Source organism: Salarias fasciatus, chromosome 19, assembly GCF_902148845.1.
Source record: "Salarias fasciatus chromosome 19, fSalaFa1.1, whole genome shotgun sequence".
Lineage (NCBI taxonomy): Eukaryota > Metazoa > Chordata > Actinopteri > Blenniiformes > Blenniidae > Salarias > Salarias fasciatus.
In genome coordinates, this window is record NC_043763.1 from 18,922,536 (window position 1) to 18,939,625 (window position 17,090).

A 17,090-nucleotide genomic window follows, 5' to 3' on the forward strand; every position below is an offset into this window, starting at 1 on the left:
CCAAAGGGTGTTTTGGAGAAAAACTAAATTCTTTTTCAAAATCTCAACATTTTCAATGTAATGCTGGGATAGCCAAAGCACCTCTGAGAAATATGACAAAAACAGTGGTTTATTTATTTATTTATTTTTTATAGGTGAATATTATAAGTTGCTCTGTGGTAATCAGACCATGGTTAATTGATAAATACATCAATCAAACTTGGATGTATTAATTTTTTAAACAAAAAAACTGTGTGTTCTGAGTCGGTCAATATAGGTGAAGGTCATACAGTGACCTTTGAACAAGCAGTGCTTTCTCCAGGGCAGCTCGCGCTGTCTTCTCCCCACTACCGTTAAACCGCTTAAACCCTAACTGTGGAAAATAATTATAGGAGAACTTAATCTCAATATCACCTCCACAATGTGACCCTCCTGAAAGGCTGGAAGGATCTGTCAATCATCCCAGAGCAGACAAGTCTATCAAGAAGCCACGCCCCCATATTATGAAAAGTTAACGCGCTACAAAAAAAAAAAATCGATATTATATATTTTCAGGTGGACCACCTGATCCCTTTTCTCAAACTCAGCCGATCCAGTTTAATTGATATTTTATTGAGGAGTCTTTGGAGTCACAGCCTTTTTGGAGCCAGCCCCTGGTGGACACTGAAGTTTTGGACACTTCCGGGTAGATTTCTTCTTTTCTTTTTATGAGCCACATCCTCTGTTCATAAATGCACCCTCTGTGGTTGCAGCGGGCCTGCGCCGCCCTCTAGTGGCTGTCGTCGCGCAGTGCAGCCTCCTCCTCTCTCTCCTCCTCTTCCTCCCCACAGCGGTCATGTGACGGGCTCAGTGTGTGTGATGAGCTCCGTCTGCCAGCATGCTGCGGTGTGTGTTGTGTGTGTTTGCCCTGCTTTTGTCCGCAGAGCCCGGCGGCTCTGCTCAGATTTACCCGCTGGGAGACGAAGGCGGGCTGGGGAGACAGTTTGACGGGATCGGAGGTTTGAGCGGCGGCGGGGTGAGTTTCCTTCTTACAATAAATCACCACTTCCTGGTCCAACAATGACACCAACTCACGTCCCGTGTCATGTGCAGGCCACCTCTCGGCTGCTGGTGAACTATGCGGAGCCGTACCGCAGCCAAATCCTGGACTTTCTGTTTAAGGTGTGTGTGACCGCAGCTCCAGGTTGTTTTAATGAACGATCGCTCACTGCGGGTGTTTTCTCTGCTGCAGCCAAACTTTGGAGCCTCTCTGCACATCCTGAAGGTGGAGATCGGAGGAGACGCTCAGACGACTGGCAAGTGATTACTGACATCTGTGTTTATAAGAAAAATAGATAATGTCCTTTCTGTTAATATTCCTACACATGGTTATTTTATTGAAAAATAGTGTAAATATTTTGATAAATTACCTGAACTAAACACAAACTACAACCCTGATGCACAATTTCATTTATATGATGGAACCCTCATGCTGTCAAACTATTTCAAAATCAACCCCCCCTCCCCCCCCAAAAAATGAAACCTTATTTTAAGCAGACGTTTCTTTTAAACAACCTAGGTGTGTTTTCACAGCTTGCTGTCCATTACTTTTTGCCAAGCAGTAGTGAAAGTGACAGCCATGACTTATGACTGAATATAACAAGTCTGTAACTGCTTATGTGTGACTGCTCAACTGTGTGAGACTTAAAAAAGAAGACAATATCACACAGTGTCACATGATAAAGTGTCCTGCTCTTGTGAAGATTGAACACTCTTACACAGCAAAAACTAGCTGCTGATCATGTGTGGAAAGTCCTGTGTGCGTGTGGGGAGTGTAACTCACGTCAGCTGTCGTCAATAATAGATAATGTGCACAGTTTGTGGTCCCTGAAAATGCTGCACCATTGATCTGAGACCTGGTTATAACTGGCCAGCAAGGCAAAAACTCAACACAGCCAGTGAAATAGTTCTCGGGGAAAAAAAAATCTCAATTCCCCTTTTGGGAATAGTTTGATTCTTATTGTAGCAGAGCAGAATGATTGAACATCTTGGCGATAACCGTGTAAATTTCCTGCCTGAACGAACGGCGTGTGTTTTCCCGTCGTCCTACTCACACTGAGCTGTTAACTCCCCTCAGATGGGACGGAGCCCTCCCACATGCATTACGAGAATGATGAGAATTTCTTCCGCGGCTACGAGTGGTGGCTCATGAAAGAAGCCAAGAAGAGGAACCCCAACATCACACTCATAGGTGAGAGGAGGCCTCACAGCTGTCAGCAGTTTGGAGGGGGGGGGGGGAGTAAAGAGTGAAACATTGACTTCTGCATCTTAAAGTGAGTTCCTTGCTTCATCAAGATGTTGGATTTATTCTGTTCGTGCAGGCCTGCCCTGGGCTTTTCCTGGGTGGGTGGGCCACGGGAAGAACTGGCCTTATGACTTTCCAGACATCACGGCCTCGTATGTGGTGAACTGGTTCCTCGGGGCGAAAAGGTACCATGACCTGGACATCGACTACGTTGGGGTGAGTACTCATGCATGTAAATGTTAAAGATGATTCTTAGTAGATGTAATGAGACTCTACTGGAATCCTTCACAGATCTGGAACGAGCGGAACTTCGATGTGAAGTACATCAAGGTAAGTTTCATTGGTCTTTCATGGATTTGACAAGATAGCATGAAGTGAAGGAGAAAAACAGCCACCAACATTGAGAGAAGCAGTGCGACTCTCACTTAATGAGAGGATTTAAAAAGAAAAGAAAACAAAGCTCCCCTCAGAGCGTCTCTTTACTGCTGAAGGTGCTCCGCAACACGCTGGATAAAGTCGGTCTAACCGGCGTCGGCATCATCGCGGCGGACGGTGATTGGGCCATCGCCAATTCCATGATTTCCGACCCAGACCTCAACGATTCGGTTGAGGTGATTGGGTAAGTACTGTTGACCCGAGTTCACACGGAGCTCGACACGGACAGGTCTGTCAGGTTTTGCAGCTTAACGTTTGATCACACACACACACACACACACACACACACACACATACACACACACACACACACCGTCACCGTCCGCCATGTTTCTCTGCGTCTCACCCGCTGATTCCTCCTCTGGTCTGAATGTTCGTGGCTGTTGTTCTGCTGAGCGTCAGCTTAACTGCAACAACTGTGATCAGAAGCGCGTGTGCACGCTCTTTTATCATACATGTGAATGTGCATGACTACTGTATTCTGAGATTACTTCTCTGAATGAATGAATGATTGATCACTCTCAGTTTTTGAAGGAAAAAAATGACTTTTTCTTTTTGCAGTAATCATATTGTGACACACTAAATTGAAGAAAGAATGTTGTGTATCGTGCATTTTATTAACAAAGCAGATTCATTCATTCATTCATTCATTCCTTCATTCATTCCTTCATTCATTCATCATATGTTTGGATTTTGCAAGAACTTGAGGACATTTCATTTGCTTGAATTATTTATTGTCCTGAAAAGAGCTTTTTTTTAATGCATGAACTTAAACACAAATTTGCAAACAGACAAATATTCTGGTTCTGTTGAGCTTATTTTTTAGTGTGATGGGTTTAGATTGTCGCTGCAGGGCTTTTCCCACGTTGGCTCGTTCCAGTAGTCCATGAAAATCATTATTTCAGGTTATTTTTGGACTTTCCAGAATTCACATCCGACCCGACCCAACACCTTTGAGGTTAAACATCTGAGTTTAAACTCGGATAACTAAGAGGGATTCAAGTTGAAATTCCGGCCTGTGACTGAAATCAGTGATTTATTGCACATAAAAGTTTTGGGACCATTTCAGAGACTCGAACGTGACTCAGGTTTACAGGACTGCGGGTTTAATGTAACATAACTGAAAGGTGTTGGGCCATGCTTACACGTTTAACAGCAATGGGAAAAACACTGTTGACAGTTCCTTTTTTTATATATATATATTTTTTTAACTCATTAAGACCTGAAACGAATCCGCCATGCATTTAATATCAAAACCCAAATTCTAATACTCAAATGCATTTTTCTGTAAACAAAAATTCTTTTCAGCCTATTTATTCTGCATTTTGTTAGTTTTGTTCTGATGTGCATTTATGCAGTAATCTTAATGACATTAAAGTTTGTCAAATGTGCCGCTGTTTCTTAATGTTAACTGTGTCTACAGTTATTTCTGCATAATTGAAATATTTAAACTAAGACGTTCTGATAATTTTTAAGCTGGAATTATGAGAATTATTTCTTCTGTGTTGAAAAATCCCCCTGATATTATCAAATATTGTATTCTTTATTTTAATAACTGATTAAATTAACTTTTCACTCAAACTGTCCACATGTTTCTCCAGGTCTTAATGATTTAAAAGAAAACAACTAATCTTCACGTGGTGAGCTGAATCCAGGCTGTCCCAGTTGTGAATTCCTTTTTGTTTGTTTGTTTGTTTTTCCCTGTTTATTGGCGTGTCAGCTGCTGCGCTACACTTTGGACAAGTTTGGCCTGCAGAGGGTCAGGATCGTAGCCAGTGACAACCTCTGGGAGCCCATTGCCCTGTCGGTGCTGCTCGACCCCGAGCTCAGCACGGCTGTAGACGTGCTCGGGTAGGACCCGAGCCTCCGGGCGCGACGTGGTGCCCGCCGCCGCTCGCTGAAACCCCGCGCCTCTGACACGCCGAGCGCTTTAACAAGCCTGTCCTGCTGCACCGGTTCTTCTATCGAGAGAAATCATCTTCATGTGCTTTTTGCAACGCATTCCGTACTAACAGCACAAACCCTGCCTGAGCAGCATGCGGTGTGTTTTCAGTTGAGCACATTGTGCATCAAATAACTGGAGTCTGTTAACATACAGTTGTTATATTTATGTCGGTTCTTTAGAATTTAGACGCGGCCTGTGTGTTTCCTGACTGATCTCTGATGACGTCTCTTGCGGGACGAACAGGGCTCATTATCCCGGCACCAAGACCAGTGCGGAGGCCCTGAAGACGCAGAAGAAACTGTGGTCGTCTGAGGACTACAGCACCTTCAACAACGAGGTGGGAGGAGGCTGCTGGGCCCGGATCCTCAACCAGAACTACGTCAACGGAAACATGACCGCGTAAGGAAAGACTCGAGCATATCTGACCAGACTGCGTAGGAATATGCAGTTATTCCCCAAATTTCAATCGATAAAGTTGATGTGCCGTCCCTTCAGCACGATCTCCTGGAACCTGGTGGCCAGTTACTACGAGGACCTGCCGTTCGGCAGAGACGGCCTGATGACAGCCGAGGAGCCGTGGAGCGGGAATTACGTGGTGGAGTCTCCCATCTGGATCACAGGTTTGCCTCAGAAACAGATTCCCTTTCAGAGAGCCTCTGACTTGCTGAGTTGTGCTCGGCTCTGCGCTCTGCAGCTCACACCACACAGTTCACCCAGCCTGGATGGACGTACCTGCAGACTGTTGGACACCTGGATCAAGGTGGAAGTTACGTGGCCCTGACCGATGGCGAAGGAAACCTCACTGTCGTCATAGAAACCATGGCAAGCTAAGCTTTTTTTTGTTTTCCTGTTTGATGTTGCAGTCGATAAAGTGAAAATAGATGCTTTAAATCTGTTGGAACAAAGACCTTTAATTTCCCTTTTGCAGACTCACGATCATTCAGTCTGCATCAGACCTCCGCTGCCTCGCTTCAATGTGACGGCCCAGAAGGCAACGTTCCAGCTGAAGGGATCATTCGTAAGTCCACGAGAGATGTCTGTCGATTTCATAGTACTCAGCTGAAGATGTTAACTCTTTCATTTTCTGTCCAGGCTTCCATAACGGAACTTCAAGTCTGGCAGTCGCAGTTCAACTTCAAAACAAAACAACCCACTTTCTTCAAAAAACTCCCCCCAATCAAGGTAAATGAACAGTCTGAAATAAAAGGGTCTCACGATGCGCCTGCGGCTTTAAACCGTGTGTCTGTGTCCATGGTGACTTCAGCTGGTGAACGGCTCCTTCAGCGTCAGCCTGGCCGAAGACGAGGTTTACACCTTCACTACAATCACCACGGGAACGAAAGGCAGCTTTCCCGACCCGCCGCCCTCCGCTCGCTTCCCCAAAGCGTACAAAGACGACTTCGACGTTCGTGAGTGTCGCTCATCGTTTCAGATCGCGTTCATCTCGACGCTCCTTTCACAGTTGGTTGTGAGAGCGTCTCCCCTCCGCCTGCAGGGAGCCCTTCTTTCTCCGAGGCGCCGAACTTCGCCGACCAGACGGGCGTGTTCGAGTACTACACCAACCTGTCCGACCCCGGCCCTCACGTCTTCACCCTACGTCAAGTGGTGACCGAGAGGCCCGTGACGTGGGTGGCGGACGCCGACCAGACCGTCAGCGTCGTCGGGGACTTCCAGTGGTGAGAGGGTCTTTTTCGGGGACTCGGTTACAGAGCTTCGCGGCCTCTGGAAGTGTGTTTTTATCTTGGGGATGTGTTGCTGTTTGTGTGCAGGCAGAACCTGACCGTCACCTGCGACGTGTTCATGGAGGAGGTCCAGACCGGCGGCGTGTTCATCGCGGCCCGGGTGGATCGGGGGGGCCAGTCCGTCCGAAACGCCAAAGGAGTCTATTTCTGGGTGTTCGCTGACGGAACCTACAAAGTGACAAACGATATAGGTCAGAGAGAACAGTCAGGGTCCACTGAGATTTCAAGGTTGTTCTGTTCACAACAGTCAATACTTTCTTTTTTTTACTTATTGTCCGAAAGGATCGAGGACACAGAAGTGATATGTATAATGAAATATCTCACATCGCTCTTTTTTTTGTCTCCAGCTGGACAGACGGTGCTCGCTGAGGGCCTGTCCGGGACTCGAGCGTATCACTGGTACACTTTATCAATCACTGTGACGGTACGTAACCTAATAATGTCTGTTTTTTTTTGTTTTTGTTTTTTTTTAACCAGTGCTGCCAGGTCTTTATCTTTATGGCAGCTTGCTTAATGATTCATGCAACACTGGTGATTAGTCAGCTGTTTGAGAAGAAATCAAATAGAGTTCTTCTGAGTGTGATCAGCAGCTCTGAGTTCATATCAGAAAAATGTGTTTAGATCAGTTTTGACTGCATGGAACACAAACCCGTGTGTTACAAATCACAATATAAGCATCAAGTCATTTTCAGTCTGTTATGTTCGATAGCGCTCGGCAGTAAAATTGACCTAGTTGTGCACGGTGAAATAGGTCAAAGGTGAGTTTATTAGTATAGCACCGTTCATACACAAGGCCATTCAAAGTGAACCACAAATAAATGCAGAAAATTACATAGAAATCATAGAAATGAAACGAGATATTAAGAAAAGAAAACCACATTTAAAAGACTATTAAAAATGATCACACGTTTAATAATTTAAAATGAAGCTATTAAAAATGCTGTTAGAATAGTGAAAACACAGAATTCTTAAAAGGTGTATTAAAAATGAACATTACTAAAAATAATATTTGTTGAAAGTTTTACATTTGATGAATTACTGTCATTTTTGTTTCATATTTGAACTCCGTATATGTTGTTTGGTTTTATATTAAGTTGAATCTGCTTTCTTACAGGAAACTTTATAATTTATTTGAATGTTTGATAGTGTATGGAAAGTCCTGATGGTTAACATCTGAAGTTGATCTGTTTCAGGGCCACCTGGCGTCCGGGCTCCTGAATGGATATCCTCTGTGGAAAAATGCCGTGGTCCTGTCTCCGAAGAACGGCTGGGCGGCTATCGGAACAAAGTCTTTTGAGCTCGCTCAGTTCGATAACTTCGCTGTGGTGGCAGATTAGCTGTTTCTGTGTGAAACGATGGGAATGTGCTTTCTAATAACTCGCCTTGATTAATGTGCTGGTTCAACACCTAAGTGACCTTTAAGGAAATCTAAATACTTTTCTTTCTGTGAAGTTGTGTCAAAGACGCAGTGAAAGATCAGAGACACCCTGAAACAAAATGCACTGCAGTCTTTATCTTTACTATTTGATGGAATTGTTCAGGTTTTTGCACTTTAAATGAGATTTTAACTACTTTTTAGTTTTTATAATTTGTGTATGTGTGAAAAGGGACTTGATGTGCTTACCTCACGGATGTGAACAATTTGTTTTAAACCTGTTTTTACCGACTGACCGGATTTGTACAGTTGTGAGTTTGTGGGATTGAAATGTTACAAAGCAACACGATGCTGTAACCTCACTACTTTTGGCAGTCATGACGCAGTAAATGATTGTTCCAAGTTAATAACACAGTTGCACAGTTGCTGTTGATGATTCTTTCACAAAAAGTTGGAGAAACACAGAGAAACTGAGACCTGGCAATAGTATGAAGCATCAGCAGAAACCTACAGTACCTGTGGTGACCTCTAGAGGGCGTGTGCACATCTGTAGTTGATTAGTTTAGTTCTTGTGCGTGTGTTCTGTGTGTGTGGGTGTGTTTAGTTTTTTTAATTTTTAAATCTTTGGAGAATCCTTGAGTGAATCTGACCTGCTCACAGTTGACAGTTCAGTGATGTTTGCTTTAATGACACAAGCCTGACTTTACCAAGTAACTTTTGATTTGCAGTAATCAGATATTTGATCGACACACCGAATTTCTGTGGGTTGTTCACTGTCCAGCTGATGTGGTACCGCCAAATATATCTTATAAACCTGAGAATCAATGGATGTGTGATTTAAAGAAAAAAAATAAAACTTCTATTTTGACCTAAATTCAAGTGTAATTTTCTGTTTTCCAGCCTGGTTACTCAACATACTCCTATAAAATATTTGGTTCAGTCTATTAAAGCAGGTTCTGTGACTACTCTGTCAACATGCTAAGATTAAAACCTTTAGAAGTGCCCCAGTAGAAAACATGGCCTCCAACAATGCATTGTTTAGGAATAAAATGATTAAGGCGACTTCAAACAAGTAGTTAATTTTTTTTAATTGGCTAAGAGAATGAGCTGCCTGTTATCTATGTTGTCTAATGTGAATGAAACACTTTTGTCAAAGCTGTGTGCCACAATACCCAAAGTAACCCTGAGTTTTTACTTCAATTGCTCTTTTTTTTATGTCTTTCTTAATCACTGTTTAAGTTTCTTTGAGTGATGTTGTAGAAATAAACGTGCCTTGCTGTTTCGCAAATTTATTGATTTGATAAGGATTCCAAAGTCAAACTGTTAATGTCTTCATCGAATCATGTTTAATGGGACACATGTAATGAGCTAAATATGTCAGGCACGTGACAGAGCAGATTCTACTTCCTGGATAGGTGACGACGGGGAAGCGTCTCCATGGTAACGGTAGACAGACTTCTCTGTCAGTTGCGGCGACTCGAGAAAACCGAAGATGGGGAAAAGCAAACAGGCTCCGAGAAGAGTTTTTATCAACAGGATAGACTCGTATGCGTCCAGAAACATCGCCAAGGTATTGCTTCAGTTTATATGGAACTCTCTCGCCCCCTTCCTGCGAGTCTCGCGCAGTGTTTTGCTCGCGTGCTTCTGAACGCGCGGTTTGTGTTTCCAGCTGTTGTGTGAATGCGGGGTGGATACAGCTGGGGATGCCTCTGAAGACCTGGACGGTGAAACAGAACCCGACCAGACTGAGTCAGGAGGATTCCAGGTCGTCGGGACTGTCTCAGACCAGTCCGAGGAGGAGTGGCCATTTGTGCTGGAGAAGTATTTTGTAAGTAGATCTTCTAACGCCAGTGATCAATAATCTGCTGTTTCGAGTTAAAAATGTGATTTTATGTTTGCAGCAACCAGACAAGGGTGATTTGCTGGCCAAACTGCTGTCTTGTGATGTTGTTATCTACAACATCAGCCAGCATGCTGATCAGGTGGAAGAAGGCTTCTGGGCTGCTTCAGGTCAGTCTGAGATCATTTCATTGTTCAATAATTTCTGAAATATTTATTCTAACTCCTTAATGCCTGTTAGAGTCTTTAGCATCTTGATCTTAACATAGCAAATCATACTGTGAAAAGAACCAAAGCTTTACTGCACATTTGAATAATAATCAATCAGCCTTTTTAAATATAAAATGTAAAGTTTTAGTCAACATAAAGTTAATTCCATTGCTATGTTGTGTTATAGTAAGGTTCTCAACCTATTTGCAATGATGTTTCTGCAAAAAAAGCTTTGCTGTATCCCCTCTCAGAAAAAATTAACTTCCTAGAGGATTTAGTTTCCAGCGTAACAAACCAATAAGGGATACAATCCTGAAACAGCAGATGCTTTGGTTTCACAGCACTGAACTGAGTGTGAATAAGTGGACTGCATAGAATAAATAGACGCTGTGATAGAAAATGATTTATCTGCTACTCCTCCTCTGTTTTATTTATAGCTCTTCACAATGAAATGGGACATTTCTCCAAACCGAAGGTATTCATTCTCATCTCTACGGTGATGACTTGGGCCTGCAGCAAGTCCCCTGGTCCTGTAAGTGCTGCCGTCTAATGTAACAGCAATTTGCTTCAGTTTTATGACTCCCTCTTTCTTCCTCAACACATGCAGTAACAACGGCCAGTATCGGTGGAAGCATCTTAGTTTTAAGCTTAATAAATAGTCTCTATCCCAGCAAAAATAAAAAAGGAATACAAATATAATAATAATAATAATAATAATAATAATAATAATAATAATAATAATAATAATAATAATGATAATGAATAACAAATATAAAGATCTACAAAAGTTGCTACAAATTGTTGAAGTACAACTGTGATTCACCATTTTGTCTTGAACTGTTCACTTTGTTACATACAATTATTTTAATGTTTTTGCATTTATTTATTTATTTATTTACACAAAATTACACAAGTGGAATCTCAATCATGCCAAAACTCACTTAAGCAAATGAATATGAATCAATTAAAAATGTGCAATGTGAAAGGAATGACACAGTGACACCAGCTTTATCACAATGTAAACACTTCAGCTTTCACTATTGTCTTTAAACCATGTCAGTATCAGCACGGCCATTGCTTTTGCTCCATGATGTAACAGCTTCTCCAAAGTACTCCTGTAGACGAGCCAGATGAAAACAACTTAAAACATTGTAAGATAATATGACTCAATGGTGAGTAGTGACATATATCTACCATTCCTCAAGTTCTACTTAAGCAGAAATAATGGCATGTGTGTGATTTTGGTCACTTTTTGAACTTCTACTTATTACCATGAATTGCTTGTGATGATCTTGGCTGAATAAACCGGTGAGTGTTAGGTGGAAGTGTATTTCCCTCTGCTGTATTCTGTTATTATTTTAATGAAGTCAAGTAGATTCGTGTTCATTGATAACTGTCATCATGGAGACTTTGTGACCGCTGTGTCTTATTGTTGTGTGTAACAGGATGAGCCGGAGCTGCTCACCGATGAGAGTTTCAGGAGCAGAAAGGCACATCGGAACTTCAAAACACACATCGACTTAGAGAAGAAGGTGGTCAAACTGGGAAAAACGGTCAGGAGAATTTCAGCTTTGCGTTTTGAACAGCGGAAACGTTCATTAGAGGGTCGTCACGCTGCTCCATGGTGGCTTCTTTCAGAACAAAGCTGTGTTCTCCACATACGTGGTGGCTTCAGGACTGCAGTACGGGATGGGAGAACAAGTCTTCCACTACTTTTTTAAGGTGAGATTTGATATCGGCTTTATCTTTTAAATTTCCATGCCACAGTGAAGAAAACCTTGATTCAGTTTTTAGTACATTTTTAAAGTTTCATCATCATTACTGAAAACTTTCCAGCCCTTTGTTTTGGGGTGTGTGTGTGTGTGTGTGTGTGTGTGTGTGTGTGTGTGTGTGTGTGTGTGTGTGTGTGTATTTCATTCAAATGCTATTTGTTCTCAGACTTCATGGATGGGAGAAGAACATGAAATTCCCGTCTTTGGAGACGGAAACAACTTTGTTCCTACGATTCACATCAGCGATCTGGCAAGGTTTGGCACTGAACACCTGCATGTTTTTAAAAGAGCTTGAACTGGTTTGACAAATTCACAGAAGTGGAAAAGATTTAGCAGAACATGGAGATACACCTGGAATTTACCTGATGCCGTTATGGCTCCTGTTGTTGTGGTTTTCCAGAGTGGTTCAGAACGTGATCGAACATCGGCCGGAGCCACAGTACCTGCTGGCTGTTGACAGCTCCAGCTGCACCCTGGGGGACATCGTGAAGGTCTGTGTGACTCGTGATCAATACGTGGAATGGATGGTTTAATGAGGATCATGACTGAGTGGTGTTATACCAGTGTGTAATTGTTCCTCCTTCAGGCAGTCGCCGCTGAACTGGGACCAGGGAAGATCTGCAAAAAGCCTTTTGAGGAAGCCTTCCTTATTAAAGACTTAAGTGTAAGGAGCAGGTGTTGAAAATGTTAAGATGATCAGAAAGTGATAAGAGGATTATTGAGAATATGTTTGAGTACAATTGAATAATAGTTTGTTTCCTCCACAAAAGAAATAACTTGCATTATAACAATGAGTTTGTTTTGCCAGGTTTTAGAAGCGGTTTAGACAGAGAAAGCCGACATTTTGCAAAAAGCTGAACTCATTCTTCCAGATCTGTTGACCTGATGCTTCGTCGTGTTTGACAGGTGATGGAAATTGATTCCATGCTGGTCAACCTCCGCCTGTCTGCAGCTCACATTGAGACGCTGTTCTCCATTAACTGGCTGTGTCAGTCTGGTCTGGTGGAAAACATCGACCTGGTGGTGAAAGAGTACCGGCAGGAGCGGGAACTGCTGGTCGGTAATAATTAACAACATGAAGTATTCATTTAAAATGGAAGGATTTACTCTTTCTGGTTTTGTTTACTACAAAATGTACCCTTGCCTTCTGCCTTTCCAGCCCGTCCGTGTCTGTGTTCTGGGTCCTCCTGCGGTGGGGAAAAGCACGGCGTGCAAAGCCATCTGTGAGCACTACAGACTGCATTACATCTCTCTGAAGGACGCAGAGATCATCCCCCAGGTTGCCCTAACTCATCCCGTCTAGTGTTTTAAATGAATTAAGATCAATATGTCTCTGGTGTGCGACAGTCTGACTTACCTATTTGGATCAATGTTTTCAGGAAGGCGTGAACTCTGACCCAGAGAACCACGAGACGCTCAGCAGCCTGAAGCATACGGATCAGAATGAAGGTATGGACCATGAACTAGTGAGAGTTGTGGTATTGATGATTGACTGAGTGTTGTTTGATGGTGAGGTTTTCATAAAGGTCTGCTACTCAGGTTCCATCATGCATTGCATTTGGTGAAAAACTTACCTAATGAAATATGTGAATAACATGATATTTCTATTCCACAATGTCAGATGTGAGAGTGAGTTTTGGCTACTGTAGTACTGAAACTTTTTTTTTTTTTTTTTTAAATTTGAATTGAATCAAAATTTCCATCCTCCAAACCATTTTGTTTCAGGTGTTTTGGACGACCAGCTGAAGATGCTGAATGAAAAACTGCAATCAAATCCATGCAGAAACCAGGGTTTTGTTCTGGATGGTTTTCCTGAGACTTATGAACAAGCCAAAGAGTTCTTCTACGGTGAGACACACACATGCACAAAAAAAAGTGTGTACACAGAATATAAAGTCTCATGGCTGTTTTTCTTCTCTCTTTAGATGAAGAGGATGGCACATCCAAGATTGTACCTGGTCTCTGTATTGTATATTGTTTATTTTCAATGTCTAATCAAGACGATCGTCTTCGTGACGATAAGATCTTGACAGGAAGCAGCTTTTTTTCTGCTTTTCCTTTCCTTAAAATGATTTCTGTGTGATCCACAGAGTTTGTGCTGTGTCTGGATGCGTCAGATGACTTCCTGATAGACCGAGTGATCAACCTGCCCGAGAGCGTAGTCCAAAAGCACAACTACGAGCAGGAGCACTTCCTGAGGCGGGTGGCCGAGTACAGGAAGAACGCGGACGCTGACCCGGTCATCAACTACTTTCTGGAGATGGACGTCGCCCCTCTGCACCTCGGTGACGCACGGCTGCTGGGTTGATCTCTCTATCTGTGATACTTCCTTAATGTGACTGAACAGTACGGTGTTCTCTATCTGTCCAGAGATCGGCAGCAGCAGCGAACCTGACTGGGGGCTGCTGATGCAGAAGGTCTATGACACTCTGGGTCAGCCCAAAAACTACAGCTCCACCAGGGAGGAGGAAGAAGAGGAGGAGCTGAGGAAGGCAGAGGAGGGGCTGAGGAGGGAGGCCCAGGACAAAGAAGAGGAGGAGCGGTGGAAGGAGGAAGAGGGCAGGTGCAGGGAAGCACGCTGGAAGGAATGGGTGAGTGGAACAGAGAGCAGAGGTTTTACCTGGTGATTTGGAAAAACAAACAAACAAACAAACAAAAAAAAGTAGCAGAGCTTCCTGGTGAATGAAGTGGAAAGTTAGTGTTTACTTCTTTGTGATCCATGTGTTCGTTTACCAGACTGAGAAACAGGAAGTGGTGAGGCAGCAGGAGGAGGAGCTGCTGGAGGCCCAGTCGCTCTCCACGAGGAACTACCTGCTGGAGCACGTCATGCCGACGCTGACCCAGGGTCTGGCCGAATGCTGCGCCGTGCGGCCGGAGAACCCGGTGGAGTTTCTGGTACGCCACCCTCCACACGTCACACCTCTCTCCATCTCAGTCACGCTGATGTCTCCTGGTTTGTTGTCTTCCAGGCGGAGTACTTGTTTAAGAACAACCCCTCTGACTACTAACAGTAGAGATTAGTCCTTGTTGATGGACCCACATGAGATGTGAGTAAATACAAGATATTGAAGCCAGTTTCATGTTCTTTTTTTCATTAGTCTTTGAGACTTGTCATCACATTGCAAGTGTCCCTCAGTTCACGCTTGGAATCTGATAAGGTCTAATTAGTAAGTGGCCCGTTCTCCTGCCCCTGTTGGGTTTCCGCTCTGATTTCTTTGGGCTCTGGTGTGCTAGCCATTACTTAAAATCACCCCAAAAAGCAAATGAAAGCGTGCACGAAGCCAAAAGCTAATTATGGAAGTTAATTTGCCTAATGAACTTGGTAAACTCAAAAGTCGACACGCTCGGATCGTAATTGCTTTGATTTGGCTGCCGATATCCAGGAAGGATGAAATGCTATAAATGGCAGCGAGTTTGTGGCTCCCTCATGTTGCCACTCACGACTCCAAAGTGCACATAATTGGTTGCAAACGGACCTCCAAATTATTTCATTGTACATACCTAATCACCACACGGGGAAATTAAGAGAGTTTATCTGGAAAACATCGTGACGCAGGCTGCCGCCGGATAATTTGATGCACCATCTGTGAGTCCCAGGTACAAACACACACACGCAACGTGGGGAGTTTCCTGAAAACACATCCCTGACGAGGTCTGTAAATGTTATGTAAACATGTCTGTTGGTTTTCTATGTGAACGTTCTCACACGGCAAATGACTGACGGCAAATTTCCAGAACTTCAGAAGGTGAATCTTTGAATGCAGGCCCTTAAAAGGATCTTGTCTTTCTTAAGCATGTAGAGTGATTGCAGGTTTTTATTCACTAGTTTTTGTTTTTAATTGCGTGCTTAAGTTTGGATCCTCACCTAAACCAAGTGAATGATGGGAAGGAAAAAAAGCAGAATTAATGTTATTTTTCAGTGCGTTTTGCTGCTGAAGTTGTTTTGTTCAGGTTGGCAGGTGCTGAGTAGCTCTGTTTTTTTGCAATAAATCTCACAAATATAGATATTTACACATTTTAATGCATTGAAGACAGAAAAAACAAAAGAAATACAGAGGAACAATTCTGGTCTACAGCAGAAGTTTTTTTTTTTGCTTTTCTATCATCCAGGTTTGTTTAAAACTAGTGATACACTTTTACGGTAATTTAAAATAATAAATGTTATCTTCTTGAAGTCATCATTGTTTAATTAGTTTTTTTGGTCTCTGGCCCACCAACTAGAGCAGAACGAACACTTCTTGTTTCCCTGAATTTGTTTGCAGTTGCACATTTTGCCCAGCAGAGGGCACCAAAGCGCCTCCTTAAATTTGTAATTGATTATTTAACATGTTGAATTTATATCAGACGGTCTTTTTTTGGCCTTTTTTTTTTTTATATGGTGTTTTCTTAAGTACTGTCCTGTATTATTTTCTGAGGCACTCGTACTTTAGTGCTTACCCAGGTATGCATGTTAACTGATAACCTGTTTTCAGTACATTTTATTTTTAGCCTGCCTGAGCTACACTGTCAAATGCTGGAAGCCTAGAAGAAATGTAAAAAAAAAATCCAAACATCATCATATGTTTTTCTAATATTTTCAAAAAGAGATAGACAAGGGAAGGACCGTTCCCATTAGGAGATTTTTTTATTGAAGCAACGAGGACATATGGTCCAATTAAAAAAATAATAATAAAAAAAAATCATAATAATCTTTCAGGAGCTTGTTTAAATAGTTGTGCAACATTTCAAATTCTATGACATAAATATATATATATATATATATATATATATATATATATATATATATATATATATATATATATGATTGCATTTTATAATGTTTTGGTTCATAAATAGATACAGTATATAGAGTCAGTCAAAGGTTGAAGGTGGTCAGAGTAAATGCTTATTCGAGGTAAATCTCTCATTTTTTGCTTGTTCACTTTAAAAGCTGTGTGTTTATTTGGATCAAAGCATTATGTTTCCTTGTGGTGTGTGTGTGCGTGCATGTCTGGATGGTTGTGGTTGAATGTCTCCTGGTTCAGTCGAAAATGGAGGTGATTTTTGGAAAAACACGTCAAAGCAGTGTTGAATAAATACGTCTCAATTCACATGTTGAAGGCTCTGGAGTACACAGAGAGAACCTCTGCATTTTCACACATTTCTCTAAATAACCACATTTCATTGACTTCATTCACAAAAGCTGAGTCTGGGTTGTTTCAGTTACAGCTGGCTGCCACTAGGTGTCAGTCTTAGATCATCACATCTGCTGTGTGTTGGGATTCCTTTACGTCTTTAGTGTTTAAATGAATGTTTTTGGTAAAGTAATTACCTTCTCAGCTGAATGTTGGCTTTCTGAAAAATAAACAAAAGTTAAATGAAATGAAGGTACTGAGAGTTCTGTAGTTTGTTCTGTGCGCCTTCACAGTGACAACACATACTTTTGTTTATTTCAACAATGTCCCCGAGGAATTTAAATTGAAGGAAGTGGATTGTACTTCTGTCACACAGTGTGTTTAACATATAAAGT

The 17,090-nt window shown here is 42.3% G+C and overlaps 2 protein-coding genes across 3 annotated transcripts; both read left to right on the plus strand.

Moving 5' to 3' along the window:
• Positions 1 to 824: 824 nt before the first annotated feature.
• Positions 825 to 8,666, plus strand: LOC115406968 (galactocerebrosidase-like). 2 transcript variants are annotated; one of them, XM_030117269.1, is made up of 17 exons: positions 825 to 994; positions 1,072 to 1,140; positions 1,211 to 1,274; positions 2,096 to 2,209; positions 2,340 to 2,479; positions 2,555 to 2,593; positions 4,419 to 4,549; positions 4,887 to 5,042; positions 5,139 to 5,263; positions 5,338 to 5,465; positions 5,572 to 5,661; positions 5,736 to 5,825; positions 5,908 to 6,052; positions 6,139 to 6,319; positions 6,413 to 6,576; positions 6,733 to 6,809; positions 7,579 to 8,666. In XM_030117269.1, the coding sequence occupies exons 1-17, from the start codon at positions 857 to 859 to the stop codon at positions 7,720 to 7,722; spliced, it is 1,995 nt and encodes a 664-aa protein (XP_029973129.1). In that variant the 5' UTR covers positions 825 to 856; the 3' UTR covers positions 7,723 to 8,666. The 2 variants fall into 2 exon arrangements, with proteins under 2 accessions (XP_029973129.1, XP_029973130.1); XM_030117270.1 differs by lacking the exon at positions 4,419 to 4,549 and adding an exon at positions 2,755 to 2,882 and having other exon boundaries at positions 7,579 to 8,663.
• Positions 8,667 to 9,252: 586 nt separating this feature from the next.
• Positions 9,253 to 15,698, plus strand: LOC115407155 (adenylate kinase 7-like). Its single transcript, XM_030117517.1, has 18 exons — positions 9,253 to 9,330; positions 9,430 to 9,588; positions 9,662 to 9,770; positions 10,247 to 10,341; positions 11,255 to 11,362; positions 11,448 to 11,531; positions 11,748 to 11,836; positions 11,982 to 12,076; positions 12,172 to 12,245; positions 12,488 to 12,637; positions 12,741 to 12,860; positions 12,961 to 13,030; positions 13,307 to 13,429; positions 13,507 to 13,539; positions 13,672 to 13,866; positions 13,952 to 14,172; positions 14,318 to 14,476; positions 14,551 to 15,698. The coding sequence occupies exons 1-18, from the start codon at positions 9,253 to 9,255 to the stop codon at positions 14,587 to 14,589; spliced, it is 2,001 nt and encodes a 666-aa protein (XP_029973377.1). The 3' UTR covers positions 14,590 to 15,698.
• Positions 15,699 to 17,090: the final 1,392 nt, after the last annotated feature.

Excerpts from the sequence above, each read along its gene's own strand:
- LOC115406968 (XM_030117269.1), top strand. The coding sequence starts at position 857 with ATGCTGCGGTGTGTGTTGTGTGTGTTTGCCCTGCTTTTGTCCGCAGAG. Across the intron at positions 2,210-2,339 it reads CCCCAACATCACACTCATAG|GCCTGCCCTGGGCTTTTCCT; the intron begins GTGAGAGGAGGC and ends CTGTTCGTGCAG. Across the intron at positions 5,043-5,138 it reads GTCAACGGAAACATGACCGC|CACGATCTCCTGGAACCTGG; the intron begins GTAAGGAAAGAC and ends CCGTCCCTTCAG.
- LOC115407155 (XM_030117517.1), top strand. The coding sequence starts at position 9,253 with ATGGGGAAAAGCAAACAGGCTCCGAGAAGAGTTTTTATCAACAGGATA. Across the intron at positions 12,077-12,171 it reads GGGGGACATCGTGAAGGTCT|TCGCCGCTGAACTGGGACCA; the intron begins GTGTGACTCGTG and ends TCCTTCAGGCAG. Across the intron at positions 12,638-12,740 it reads GGCAGGAGCGGGAACTGCTG|CCCGTCCGTGTCTGTGTTCT; the intron begins GTCGGTAATAAT and ends CTGCCTTTCCAG.